The 14,706-nt window shown below is 42.7% G+C and overlaps 1 protein-coding gene across 2 annotated transcripts in view; it reads left to right on the top strand.

Annotated features, from left to right (window-relative positions):
• Positions 1–1,986: 1,986 nt before the first annotated feature.
• Positions 1,987–14,706, top strand: part of TSPAN5 (tetraspanin 5) — an 85,557-nt gene continuing 72,837 nt past the window's right edge. For both annotated transcript variants that reach the window (XM_042049735.1, XM_042049734.1), the window contains exon 1: positions 1,987–2,067. In XM_042049735.1, the coding sequence (XP_041905669.1) occupies positions 1,987–2,067 (81 nt within the window). The remainder of the gene's footprint in view (positions 2,068–14,706) is intronic.

The raw sequence follows: 14,706 nt of genomic DNA, 5'->3' as shown, positions 1-14,706 counted from the left end.
GTACCTTAATATATACATTATTACCATACCCTACTGTAAGTGGTGATGTGCCTTTATCCACTGGTACAGACCACGTACATTACTAATTAGTCACCATTTTCTACCCTCTTCCCACGGATGGTCTTGCAAAGACAGTGTTAACAATAGACACAGGGATAACATTCATGTGATAAACTAGTCACAGTTAAAGTGTATAGATGTGTTGCATTAATTTCTCATTTACCAGAAACATTGCTTATTTTCATGGATCCATTTCAGCAGATGCTATTTCTTCTCAATGTCTACCAGATGTGACAGATAAATATTTCTCTTCGCTCTCAAAAAAGACTCACGACAAGGCCCCATAACTGATATGATGTGATCTTGAACCAAGACTGTCTTCCATAGTTCTATCAGTATATGCTTCTGAAGTGTGTTATCTAGCAATCCTGTAGAGATGGGAAGTGTAATTTATTATAAAGAATTGAATTAAGAGTTGTACTTGCAGAATCACATAAGCACAGAATCAATTAGGTTGGAAAAGACCTCCAGTATCGAGTCCAACTTTAACCAATCCCGACCTTGTCAACCAGACCATGGCACTACGTGCAACATCCAGTCATTCCTTAAACACCACCAGGGGCTGTAACTCCACCACCTCCCTGGGCAGCCCATTCCAATGTTTAACAACCCTTTTTGTGAAGGAATGCCTCCTAATGTCCAACCTAAACCTCCCCTGGCACAGCTTGAGGCCATTTCCTCTCATCCTGTCACCGGTTGTGTGGGAGAAGAGGCCAACCTCCTGTAGAGGTGTAGAGAGTGATAAGGTCACCCCTGAGCCTCCTCCAGACTCTCTCTTAAGAGCTGGACCAGGAAACTTTGAAGGCTTGATCCATTGAAATGACGACATTCTACAGCAAAGAAAACCGATTAATTATGCTGTTAATGCCAGACCATGTACACTCTCAATCCCAAACAGCATGTGAATACAACTAAGCCATATAACTTTATAGCTGTCAGGTTCAATATAAACTCAGGGGATGTTAAAATATAAACTCTAGCAATCATTGTAAAATGGTTCTTCATGTGTTTCTGCGCGTGTGGCGCATACCAGATCATGTGGGACGCGATCTGACGGCGCCCATTGAGAACAACCTCCACGGTGAGATTACGGTCTTGCTCCTCCTCGTTACCGCAGCCAGCCTAGAACCGGTGCTGCCCGCCTGGCAGCTCTCCCGCTGCGGAGCGGTGTTCTCCGTGCCAGGCGGGGCCAGTCCTCGCCGTGTCCGCATTCCCTGGCCTGCGCCACCCCGGGCAGTTGGAGCGGAGGGATCGAGGGATGGAAGGCTGGAGGGATGGCGGGATGCAAGGATGGAGTCCCTCAGCCTGGCACGCCCGGGCCGGGCGGAGCCTCAGGGCCGCTCCCGCCCCGCCCTCAGCGCCCTCGGCCTTCTCGCGGATTGGCGGGGGGCGCTGCCAATCACGCCGCGGGGCGGGGCGGGGCGCGAGCGGCGGCCCTTGGCGCTGAGGGGGCGCGCGGCGTCGGCCTCTGCCCGGGCCGATCCTGCCCCGGCGGTGCCTTTCCCGGCGGCCGCCCCGCTCCTTGTCGCTCTCTCCTGCCTCCCGCCGCGAGCAGCCGGGGCCTCCTCCATGCGGGAGAAGAGGAGGAGGAGGAGGAGGTGGGAGCTGCTCGCCGGCCATCCCCGGCGCCCGGCAAGTCGGAGCCGACCCGCCGCCGCGCCGCTCCTGCCGCAGCTCCCCGCGGCGCGGAGCCGGCCCTGAGCTCTGCCCGCGGCGCCGCCCCCGGACCCCTCCTCATAGTCTTGCCCCCCACCCTCCTTCCAGTCTTCCCGGACGCCTCCTCCTGGTCTTCCTCCTTTTTTGTTTTTGTTTTTGTTTTTTATTCCTCTCCATTCTCCCTCTCCCTCACCACCCGCCCCCGGGCCCCCCCCCCCCCCTTTGGTTCTCACCCTGGCTGCGAGCAAAGCGTCTTCATGAGCGCAGAGGATGTCCGGAAAGCACTACAAGGGGCCTGAAGTCAGTTGTTGCATCAAATATTTCATCTTCGGCTTCAATGTCATTTTCTGGGTAAGTGGGGCCGTTTTTGCGTCTTCCTCTGCTTCCTCCTCCTCCACCTCCCCGGCCGTCGCCGCTCCCGGGCTGAACACGGCCAGGAGCGACAGGGACGTGTGACAGCCCGGCGTGAGGCGGCGGGGGGATTTTGGATGAGGTGCGGGTGCGAGGCCGGGGTGCCGCTGCCTCCGGTCAGCCCTTCCCCGGGCAAGTTGTGGTGCTGCATTCCTCCACCTCCCGGGGGTGCCGGTTCCTCTTCCCTTCCGGCTCTCCTAATTGCTTTTGTTGTAAAGCGGGTTTAGTGCCTTCTTCCCCTCTCCCCGTCTTTTTCTTTTTTCCTGTTCCCTTCTTCCTTCCACGACCTCTGCTTTGTGGTGGGAGAGGAAGGGAGCAACCAGGCACCCAGGCCTGGAGAACGAATTGATCTGAATGTTTTCACGCTGCCATCCCTGTTAGATGCAAATAATAGAAAGAATCACAGCTCAGGTTCTCTGCACAGTGCTGTTTAATGATTTCACAGTGATGAAGTTGTGTATGGTTTATTATGATTAGCTATTAACACATAGTAGTAGTAGCAATAATAGGATGGAGGAGGGGGGAAACGGTATTTCCACCCATCCCTAAAGTGCAAGCCCGTAGGAGGCCTGTTTGGGCATTTGTTGGGATTCCTGGCTGTGCTGCTTGATCTGCCTGCACAGTATCTTGTTGCACCATTCCCCACCGGCTGTAGAGTAGGCAGAACTGTACAGTGAAATGTAACCTGCCTGTAACAGTACTTCTAGCATCTTCTCGATGTGTTGGATTTGAAAGAGAAGCAGCTGTTTTTGGATGTTCATACCAAATTTCATAACCACAGAGGGGGAGGGGAGGGGGTGAGCCTTCTCACACACATGTGAGTGATGAGGTCTTCTCACTGCATGGAATGTTAAAGTCAGGTGAAGGCTCTTACATGTACAGTTCCCCTCTTTCCATGAGGTATTCTGCACAGCAGTGAGAAACACGCATAAACCCAGCTTCACAGATTCACAGAACATTCTGAGTTGGAAGGACCCACCAGGATCATCGAGCTCTGGATTGAACCCAGATGGTGTGGGTGTGTTTTTGAGGGGTTTTGGAAGCAAGTTGAATACATATCCCATATAGCGGCTTGTTTGGACTAGAAAGGAGAATTGGGGAAAAAAGCCCCAACATCAACTTGAAAGTTATGGATGAAGGTAGGGAGGAATAGAGGAGAGAAACCTTCTGAGCAGTGCTGAGCTTCTGATTGTCCCCTTGGGGAGAACAGAGGACAATGGTTATGTGGATAGCAGGTATCCATAGCTAACCTCAGGTCTATGTTCCTGGAAAATTAAGATACCTGAAGAAGATGTTTTGAAAGGATGGCGGTTTTGATTAAGTCCATTTATACTGTAATACCTTGCCTTAAACAAGAAGATATGCTGCGAGAGTGAAGCTGACTGTGGCTTTATGTCAGTGTTTACTTGGCCCCAGACCGACCCCTGCAGATGAACGGTAGCAAGCTTTGTATTATTCTGACCCTATAGAGCTGTTGTGATTGTACTCTTGGCTCAGTTTTTGGTTGTTGAGTTTGCCATGGTTCTTTTCCCTTGTCTGTTTTTTTGTTTTGATTCTGCTGGGCATATGTTGCTGTGAACACAGATACTTTTCAGCAGGGAGCAAGTAGTGTGAGGAACACTTGCGTGCTGTGTCCTTGGACTGAGAGAGGGAAGTTTTGGTGGAATCTACATAGCCATGTTAACTTGGCCTTTCACACACTGTTGGTCTGTCAGAAGCTCTATGTTCTGTAATTTCCTTCATTTTATTCTCTGCAGGTGAATGTGTGGATGGTGCAAGTGGGGAAGTGGTTATGTTTTAGGTTTTCTGTAACTAGTCTTTTTCTTATTTCTGTGTCCTGAGGCTGATGCAGCATAGCTTCTGCATGATGGCAGGTGTGCCTCTGTTGTAACTGAATGGGCTAAAGGCTTTATACTGCTGGAATGCTAATCTGAAAGTCTGAAAAAATACAATTGTGTATCACCCACTCTGCCACTTGCTCGATGTGTGGCCCTTGCTTGCAGATTTCCTCTTTTGCAAAATGCTAATTGTCTCATTTGTGTTCCTGGCTAAACTTCTTGAAATTCACAAAGACCAAGCACTTTGAGAGTTTAGTAATTTCTTTAGAATATTGTAATCTCTTTATGAGAGAGCCAGCATTTATTACCATGTCTCTCCTGATTTGGAGTGAAAACCTAGGCAGATACTCTTGTTGAATACATGTTAATGTTGTTTATACTGAAGTAATAGCAGACCCTTCAGTAACTGGGCCAGAAAAGCTGTAAATGAAAATTGCAAATTCAATTGATTGTTTACAGAAAGCGGTAATCAAAAATAGCCACTAATGTAGTCATTATAAATAGATCGAAATGACAAAGAGGTGATCATATTAACCCCGTGACACTTTCCAGGATCTTGCAAACAGGGAGATATATAGCACACCTTGTTAGACCTTCTATCTGAGTGTTATTATGTAGTGGTTTTAACACAACCTTTTAAAATGTTAATGTAAACAAAGAATATACTCTCTATTCTGCATCATAAAACAGTGGACTAAAAATAAAGAGAACTGAGTTGGAAGAGCAATGATTTTGACAAGAAAATTGTCAGTGCTTTGAATAGAGGAATATTACAGATCTGCTGAAATTATGTGGGGAATGATTGTACTTGCTACTTAAACTCAAGTTATTACAAAGAATCTGAGGCTTTAAATGCCACAGAATAGGGGCAAAATAAATTACCAGACCTTTTTGTCTTTTTTGTTTTGTGCTGGTCAGGTATTTTATGCCTTAAAAACCACAAGAGCATTATTAGGACAATTAATATGGGAAAGTTGCACTCCAATGCTGTGTGACTTTAGTTGTGACTAAAGGTGACAGTATTCTTTTTTAGGAGATAGTTCTCAGGCTTGCACCACTCCAGGTAACGTATTTGTGCCTAAATATGTGTTTCGTACTGTTGTAGAAGACAATATTATCTGCTGAATCTATGCATAATTAATGTTCTAGATGTATTTGCAGGCTTAATTTCTTTTGGAAATTCAGTGTTAAAGTTGATAAATACTCTGGAAATGTTTGTTCAGGAAAGCTTATTTTATGAGACTATTCTGTCATGAAAAGGAAATCTCATTGGGCAGTCTCCAAAATAATATTCTGGAACAGAGAGCTAATAGGCACAAATGCATCTAAATCTAAGGCTGGAACTCAGTGTCGTGTTTCCCTTTACACTGCACAGCTGCTGTCCTGCTGGTTGTGCACACACCTGTGCTTTAGCTCCACTGCCATTCTGCCGGTGCTAAAGCACCACACGCTCCGTGTGCTGCCTGTCTCGGCTGGCAGCTGCTGCGGTAGGCACTGCTTTTTCATGAGCCCTTCTGGTCTTGTCTCGGTAAAGCATAAAGCTGTATTATGAGGTAACAGAGAACACTTTTCTGTACTCAAAGCAAGCAAGCAAACAACACCTCCTTCCCCCTTTGGCTTCCATGTAGAACGATGTCAAAGGCATGGTGCTAAAGGTTCAAGTAGGCTGGCCTGCTTCACAAAGGGCAAGAACTATTTCCCCCTTACTTTAGAAAGACAGTTTTAGGCTGACTTTTAGTTTCAAGAGGTGTTTTTAATTGTTCTCTATGCTTTTTTATATTTATGGAAACGGTGGATGTATACCATTGTTAAGATCTATATTTCAATCCACACTTGATTCTACTGACCCTGGTCTAATTGGAAAGATGTATAAAAAGCACTGACGCCTCAGAAACTTTATCTGGTGATTCATTCTAAGTTATGAGCTATGCTGCAATTATGATACATCAGCATACTACGAGTCATAACTCGTGTTTTAATTTGCTTGGCATCTGCTGTATTTGATGGCAACTATATGGGAATCTAGATAGTCTTCTGAATTACAGAGAGGTAGCGGGAAGAAAATAAGGTTATGTAAGTGTGTTACAGGAAAAGTGTTGGACAAGTGCACTGACCTTTAAAGGACAACCAGTAGATTGCTTATTAAATTTTGTACATTGTTGATAGTTTATTTTTCAAAGGGGGAGAAGATAATTCTCTGATGTCAGCTGGTTTTCAGATATCCACAAGGAAGTTTTGATTATGTAATTTTTCCCTTGCCACAGTGGTTAAAAAAAACCCCAAACAAATCAATGTGAGGCTTGTTCCATGCAATTTTGGAATGCGTTCTGTAGCATTTGATCTTTGCATTGGGAGGATGTCCTTGCAGTAGAAGTGGAAGCATTCTGTTCATTTCCCTCCTCTCCCCCTTTATGATCAAATGGCTTTTATTTTTTCATTTTACATTTCTTCATAGCACAGATGAAGCATAGCTAAGCATTCCACCTGTGGTCTTGTCAGAAAGAGAATAATGCTTGTTTTGGGCAAGTACTCCACTGTTTTGTAACAGTGAAAGGTTGGGGGCGTATATATTGGTGAAATAGGTGCATTATTGTGAGGTCGGGATTCTTGAATTCCTCAGTGTCTCTTTGAGCAGATGTAGCCTCAGTCTTTCAAATGCATATAAAAATTTAGTAACTGCTGGCTCCGGGGGACTTACTTCAGATTTGTAGAGGTCATACTTAGAATAAAAATTTTCCTTGCCTTGTATTCCCTCATAACGTTGTGGTAGGGTGTATCATTGGTAATATAAAAAGAAATAGGTGAGGAACATGGGAGAAACTATTTCCTTTCTCATAAATATTTGTTTTGTCAAAATTGGGTGTTCATAACTGTATTACCGTTTTAAGTTATTTGATGTTTCTGTTTTCTAAAAGATTGAAGAAGCATAAGGGAACTAGAACTAGAGAAAACACGTGATTAATTGTGTGACTTCTCTTGTTTGATGTCAATGTGCTTCAAGAGAATATTATTGGAACTATCATATGCAGCTTATATACTTTCCTTCTGTGTTAAAGATGAATTTGCTAAATATATTTACCAGTCTTCCACCTTGATTGAATTGTCACAGTATGTTTTTTCTGGTGACACATCTGTCTCAAAGTATGAAGAGTCAATTTTGAATCTTCAGTGTCCCAGTCAGAGAAAAGCTGATCCATGTGAATGGCACCCAGAGCACAGGCAGCCCCAACAGAGTACTTCTGTGAGTGAAACATCTTACGGGTATTTGTGTGTGCAAAAAGAAATTATCATTGGTCCTAATCCCATTGCCCTTGTTGCATGTCGATAATATTTCCATAATAAAGGCAACAAATCCATGTTCTGCAACATTGAATTTGAAGGTGGTTGTGCTACCTTAATTCTAATAAGGCAGTCTTTGCACTGTGAACTTTTTGGTGTATGTATTAGGATGTACATATTCAACTGTAGTGGATGATGTAATAGGCATGTAGGGAAGGCATGAGCTGTTCTGGGGAAGTAGGACTTTCTTTTTCCAGATGAGAACCCAGAAAACATGTTCTTGTAAACAAACAAAAAATTACATACAAGGTGCAGTTGATTTAGGGTAATTTTCAGATGGAAGATGTGGAAGGGAAAGGCTTTTTTTTTGGAGGGGGAGAAGAGGGGTTCAGGGGTTTATTTTGTGTGGAGAGTAGTAAGAAGAAAAATGTAAGGGACTTCTCTATCCTCTCCAGTGGACAGGATTGAAAGTATGTATGTAGTCTGTTATTTAAGAATGCTCTCTAAGACCTAATTCTATAGAATTACCATAATCCTGATGTACTTCTTAGTGAACTTTAATTTATTCTTTATTCCTCAAACTCTGTAAGATGCAAGTTAATGATTGGTAGAGGATGAGAAACTTGAACTTACAGTTAGTGAAACATCACTTCCTTTTCTTTTGAGTCCCAGTTCTACGAATAGACGATTTGAAGTCTATGTTGAAAAAGCATGATAAGCTGTTTTTGGCACCAGGGGTGCTATAAGTTATAAATTTGGAGCAAGAAGCTGATGTGTTGTTAAGTGCTCAGGCTAGATGCTTCAACAGTTCATACTCCATTAACCAAAAGCAGTAACCTGTGGAGATTTGCTATGGGCATTTAGAATACAATGTTTTGCTTTCAGTTAAAACCGGAGGTGAGAGAAAATATTTTTGACCCAAAATAATCACTTGACCTAATTCTACCAGCTAGGAAATTCTGGTCTTAAACTACAGTGCTTCAGGAGAGCCTTGTTTTGCCCAAAATTTGCAGCACGCTTCTCAAATGCATGGCTAGTAGCCTGTCAACAGGACTGTAATTGTTTTATTGATGTAGACAGGAGAGCAAGGAGTTGAACAGCTCATGAAGTAACCCAGCTCTGTTAGAGATGACCCAGAAGTCACTGTCAGCATTAGCCATGAAAGTGCCTTCCAGTATGGTAGTATTTTAAACTTCTTCATTTCTGACTTTTACATTAGCTAGAATTTCATGGTGACTTTGTACTCGTGTACAGTTTGTCTGTTTCTCATTAAAAATTAGCAAATATTGTTACAATGAGGTAAAGAATTAAAACAAAAAAAGCTTGTCCAATTTCTGATGAATATACTGAATTGCATTTCATAACAGTTTTACAGTGCAAAATCCAGCAATACATTAGGCCTTAAATCAGTAAAGAATAACCTTTCTTTTTCATTGTACTATCATGTGAATTTGCAAAACATCCCATTTTTTGTGATCGTGCTGCTGCTGCTGCCACAAAATAGCTTATTTCGTGATGCAAGGCCCCAAAAAACACTCACTTAATGAGACTCCTGAAAGGGTTTACAGTTTCTCACGTGCTCTTGAGTTAGATGCACAGGAGAAATGCTGACAAGATGTTCTCAAGAGGTCAAAACAACAAAAAACTTCACTGGCAACTTCAGAAAATCAGATAACTTTGGCAAAAGTTTAGAGCAGCATTCACTCAACATAAAACACTTCACAGAGCATTAACATAGCCCATTCAAGTAAGCAAACTCCAAGCCTGTCTGATTTTGAGTTACTCAAAACTCTGAGAAGAGGGAGTTAGAAGAAGAAAGAGGAAGAGAGAAAGACAGGAAAGATACAGAAAAGAACAAGTATAGCTACCACTCCTGGTTCCAGCAGTGTTCAGCTGATAGAAATTCCAAGAGGAGGTAGGGTCAAGACCTGTGCTTGCCTCATGCTTCAGTTCAGTACCCTTGGCTTTCCTGAGCCCTTCCCCCAGGTTGGACTTAGGGTCATCTGGCCCCTCTGGGGCTAGACTGGGGCTCCAGGGATGGGATGTGGAGCATTGCCTCTGGTGTGGCAGGGACTGGTTACCACTGTGTGGCTGGGATACAGGCCCAGAGGGGGATGTGTGTGTGCAGAGCAGGGCATCGCCTCCCCAGAGCAAGGCCTGACTTACCTCTTCTCCCGTACATGCACCCAAAATATTTCGAGCCAGCGGCCCTCCCAGTCTCTCCCATGTGGTTCTCTGTGGATAGAGATTTTCCCTGATTTCAGCAGTATTTTGTACAGGTGTAAGGGTTGGTATGGGTGGATGTCACTGTTGGCATAGTGCTCAGTGTAGCTGCTTCTGTAACATCCACAGAGATCTAGAGCAGTTCAGCCTTCTCCGTATGCTGGCATTTAAAAATGTCACTAACACACTGAGGCTTGCAGTCAGGGGTGCTTGATTTGGTATCAAACTCTGACTCAGTGTGATCTCATATAACCTCCAGATGGCCTGACTTGCAGAGATGCTAAAAACAGTCAGATCCTACTCCTTTAGCATTATAAACTAAATGAGGCTGTTGCAGTATTTATTTTAATGCACATCAGTCTCCACATCAGATTCTTCAGCTAATGTTTCAGCTTTCCAGTCACTTTCCTCTGGACAGCATTTAGAATAAGTATTTCATCACACACAGAGTATCTTGTGAATGAACTGTCAATTTCCCACAGAACTGGGAAAAATCAATATGCCTCTTCCAGGCCTTGAAAATGCCTCTGCTCCTAGTGAAGACTCTGTTACATCAAATCATATTGAAAATCATTTCAAGCAACATTCCTGATGTGTGGTGACAGAAGAGCTTTTTTCCTTTTGCAGCAAAGCGAATAAATACTATGAAAACACTTTGTACCTATTCTGTATTTGCTGCCTCCTGGTTTTCCCAACAGCAAAACTTCTTACAGGGGAAAAACAACCAAAGAATTATAGGAGCTTTTGCTTAAATAGGTTCTCTTTCTCCTCAGTAAGCAAGTAACATTATTTCTAAAAGTGTTTGGTCCTTCTTTGTCGTATTGAATTCAGAGAAGGCATTAAAAGAAGACTAGACGTCTTTAGATACGTGCAATATTTTGGGTTCATAGAGACTTCTGTTTTGTTCACTTCATCAGCATGGTGTTGATCAGTTAAAACCTGAGTATGTCTGCTGTCATTGCTCTAGGAAGCTACTGTTAGAGGGTACTGAGTATGAAATAAGTGATACTGCAAGGATGCTTGCAGTAACTTGGCCTATGGGGTGTTTCCTAGTGTTAGTGGATTATGTGTGATGAGAGTCCAACTTAATTTATATTGATTCAGGGGCAAATCTTCCATGACATGGAACATTATTTTGTGTCACAATTTTCTCTGTGTCAAGAGGGCAGGCTCTCTCAACTGAGCTCTGGTGCCCCAAGCAAAGGTGCAGCAGCTCTGTGTGTGGGATGTCATCCCAAGCAGACCCACCTTGTGCCTGTCATTTTGTCCGAGCCTGCACTACAGGTTCTCCCTGTTGGATACCTTTGCTTTACGTACCCATGTGTAGGGCATATACTTAGCCTTGTGAGGCTGGGTTCTCTGTGCTTGCCTCTCATTGAACTGCATCCCTTCTGCTACATTCTGTTTGCCAATGGGCTGTGATTTAAAAATCCTGTGATTTAAAAAGTTTGAAGGAAGTTCCCTCTATGTGCTGTAAATGGTTTATATATAGGAGCAGAGACATTGAGGAAAAGGTTCATAGATAATGTATGGCAAAGGTTTTGTTGCTTTGTGCTGTGCTTCAATTAACTATGTCACCTTGTGGAAGAGTCTCTGCAATGCCATGTGATTGGAGTGTTTCAGACTGGAGTGCAGAATTTGGAAATGGTGACGTTTCAAAACAGAAATCAGATAATGAGAAGGGTTGCCAAGTACCGTGGGCACCTCTCAGCTGGGAGTATACTGGGGTGTTCTACTATGCACAGAGCAAGGGTTTCAGATTCTTTAATTTTAATTTTTGCCATTTAAATATAAAACGAGAAAGATTCCCTGTTCCATGTGGGTAAAAGATAGTTTTGTAGAAATTGTCTTCCTGACTGCCAGTTCATGTGGGTATATGTCTACAGGAGTGCGTGTGAATTCAGTCAGTCCAACAATGATTAAATATATAATTAAAGAATAGTTAAATATATAATTAAAATAATTTAAAAAGAAGAGGTAAGACTTGTAAAATTAGAATTCCTCTTTTCCAAGGAGTTATCCAATTAATTTCTAGATGAAAATTCATCTAACTGGCTTGTGAAGACTATAAAATATATATAAAAAATATGTATGATTGCAGTTAAAAAATAACTAAGGTCCAGTTTTTATTCAGTATTGCTTGACAACTATTCTCTTGTTTCTTTTTCTCTCTATGGCCATTAAGGGGGGATGTGAACTGCTGCCTAACTCAATTTTTTTTTCATCTCCGTATGCCTAGGAGGACCTGTTTCTATTGCAGGGCCACTTCCCACTTTGGTTGTGGGAGCTTTTCAGGATTGGTTTTGGTGTGCGGCCTTGCAAATTCTGGTGTCAGAATGAGAGCAGGAGGCTGCAAACAGCTGAGGCTGGCAAAAAGCTGCAGAGCCAAATGTGTTAATGCAGCTTCAGTGGACTGACAGCAGTCAGTTACCAGATTTGGCTGAGAACTCTCTCATCTGGGTCAATTTCTATTGATTTGCTGTTTGGCTCCAAGAATGAAGTGTGGGAAGATGGTAGGACCAGCTTCTCCTTTCCCTGCATAGATCGACTTAAAGTGATCAGCTCTAAGTGAATTGGTTTTGGACTATGGTGTACACAGAGGTGTAAGACACGATGCTGGGTCAATATTTAGCTCACTCCAGTGAGGACTTTTATGCAGATGTAAGTGCTACCCCTCTGGTGCACTTTGATCTTCACTGTTTTTGTAAAAGTTATGGTGGTTATCTGTTTACTCCTGCTTGCTCAGTGATGTTGGAGTAACAATAAACAGTGATTATCTTCCAAGGTTATTGTAATGTGAACTAAATTTGAGCTTAAGTGGACAGCTCCATCATTTATCTCTCTGGTTTTTCCTTCCCATAAATGTTATTCCAAACACTGTGCCTCTCCCTGTAAAAACGCTAATCCTTCATTGGTGTGGCCTGCTAGATGGGGTGGCAAGTGACCTTTCTGAAGAGAGTTTGTCGTGATTATCCATTCCCAAGTGGTATCCTTTCTGGGGGCTTGTTACATGCAAATGGTTAGTATGCGTTCAACGCTGGAGATACATTTATATATATATATATATAACACTATGCATGCATATATATATGTATATATATAATAATATATCCACAAAATAATGCAGTAATTAAAAAAAAATTCTGATTTGCTAGAGCAGAAGTTTATTAACTTATGTACCTAAAAGCAGGACTTGAAGGGACTGGAAACACATCTAACTGCTGTTGCATGCAGAGAAGGACTTTGCTTCCTCTGACTGTATTCTGATGCTGTGTTCCTGCTGGGAGCTCTGGCATGGTCACAAGTAGTGTTCCCACTTCAGATGTGTGGGGCTGGGTGTGGTTTGAAAACATTGCTTTCTTTTTGTATTCTTTGTTTTGAGAATAGGCAAAACCACTGCCTGGATAGTCTAAAGGTTTGTGGTGTTATTTGAATCAATATTTATTCTGCAGGAACTTTTTCATGCAAATAAGTATGTATTTGACTCAAGAACTTAAGCCAATTGCATTTTTACATGGTTTATATCCTTGTTGGCCTCTGCTTTCCTACATTTTTCCTAAGCCACTCTCATACCTATGGGAGAGGAAGTAGCTCCTGCAAGAATGCAGCTAATAACTTTGCATATTAAAGAAAACCAATCCCAATCCTGATGAGACTGACACTCAAGGATTCGTGCCACTGTAGTAGATGAATGAATTGTGACTCCCATCTGGCCATTTTTATTTGAATACTCTTCTCTGCCCCATAGATTCATGATCCTATCAGCTGTCCTGCAGTGGGGCTGACATCTGAGAGGCAAAAGGACAGCTGTGGGCTACAGTAGCTTTTGTCTTCAACTTCCCCATCCCAGAAATAGGTGTGTGTGTAGGATTTCTAGTGAACTCTCTATCATCTGGTGTTTCATATATTGTTTTAAATGTACCATGCCTGTTAAATGGCAGTGATGAAGTACTCCACTTACTTGTGATTTTCATGTCAACAGCAGCTCACTACTGCCTAGAGAAATTACCTTGCCTCTTGTAAATAACCTATTCTTGTTGGTTTTGTCCACCTTTCAGTTTGTGCTCTACTCCAGCTTGCAGAGGCTGTTCTCTCTGTTCTATTCTCCAAGGAAGTCCTTTCTGTGTCTGTTCTTACACTTGTCACCTGGAGTAGAAAGCTCACAGGAGCCTCTACACGGTCACTGTCATGCCGCAAGAGAGGCAGTTTGCGAACTCTATTACTGGAGTTCAGCCACGTGTCCACAGGAAAGTGGGAAGGAGAAGTAAAAACCCAACACTGGCTGGTTTTTGTACTATTTTATAAGGTTCTTGTTCCTATTTGACAAACAGCTTTGTTCCATAAGCACGTGTACGCCTTTCAGTGTAATGTGCAAGTATCTCCTTTTGAAACAGCAAGCCTCACGTTGGTGCAAGACCTCCCAAATAACACCGTGGGAGATAATACTTCTTTAGTTACTGTGTCAAACTGTAAGTCTGGTGAATATCAAAGCTGTGCATACAGCTCTTGCTCTGATGTGAAGAATGTCACATTTCATAACAATTCATAAAAAATTGCTGCAGGACTGAGCTGTGTAGAATCAAGTGAGGTAGAATGGATGAGGCTATTTTAGGGACTGGCATGGTCATAGAGATTTGAGGGATGTGCTGAGTCTCCTGTTTGCACCATGTGGAAGGCCTGTTGCTGTTGAAGTCCAGGATCTCAGTGGTGTTACTTGAGGCTGGAGTACAGGGCTGAAATTTAAATATGCTGGTGATTATTGCTGCTGTATGAGTTAGAAACATACTGTGAAGTCCTAAGTACTTTATGGTGAGAGTTGGTGGAACTCCTATATCTTTGGAGATGCATCAGAGCTCTGGTGAGTATTTCTACTTAAATCTTCTTAGGGTACTAAGGTCAGATTTTCATTTATGCTAAAAGGCTACTTTGTTCCTATCTGCCATTGTAACATGTCCTTAAAATCACTGCAGATGATATTTATGGAGCAAGCTAGAACAATTCTGGTATATCAAAATTGTGTGTTAACAAAATTGTTCAAGTGAGCAGTATTAGACTCCTAGCTTGACGAGTTTGAAGGACTTAAGATGGAAAGATGGACTTTGCATTGTGGGATATGATTGGACTTCTGTATAAATGACGGTGAGAAGAGAAACTTGTAATTTGTCACAGAATAAGCAGGAATGGAATACACACATTTGTTCATAAAGCAGAAGGTGTTTAAGAATGTAAGCTTATAAAA

Source organism: Corvus kubaryi, unplaced genomic scaffold (assembly GCF_017639235.1).
Source record: "Corvus kubaryi isolate FWS band 111438036 unplaced genomic scaffold, C.kubaryi_AGA036_p1.0 71, whole genome shotgun sequence".
Lineage (NCBI taxonomy): Eukaryota > Metazoa > Chordata > Aves > Passeriformes > Corvidae > Corvus > Corvus kubaryi.
Note: the sequence above shows the minus strand (reverse complement) of the source record. Positions and strands in the feature narration are given on the sequence as shown.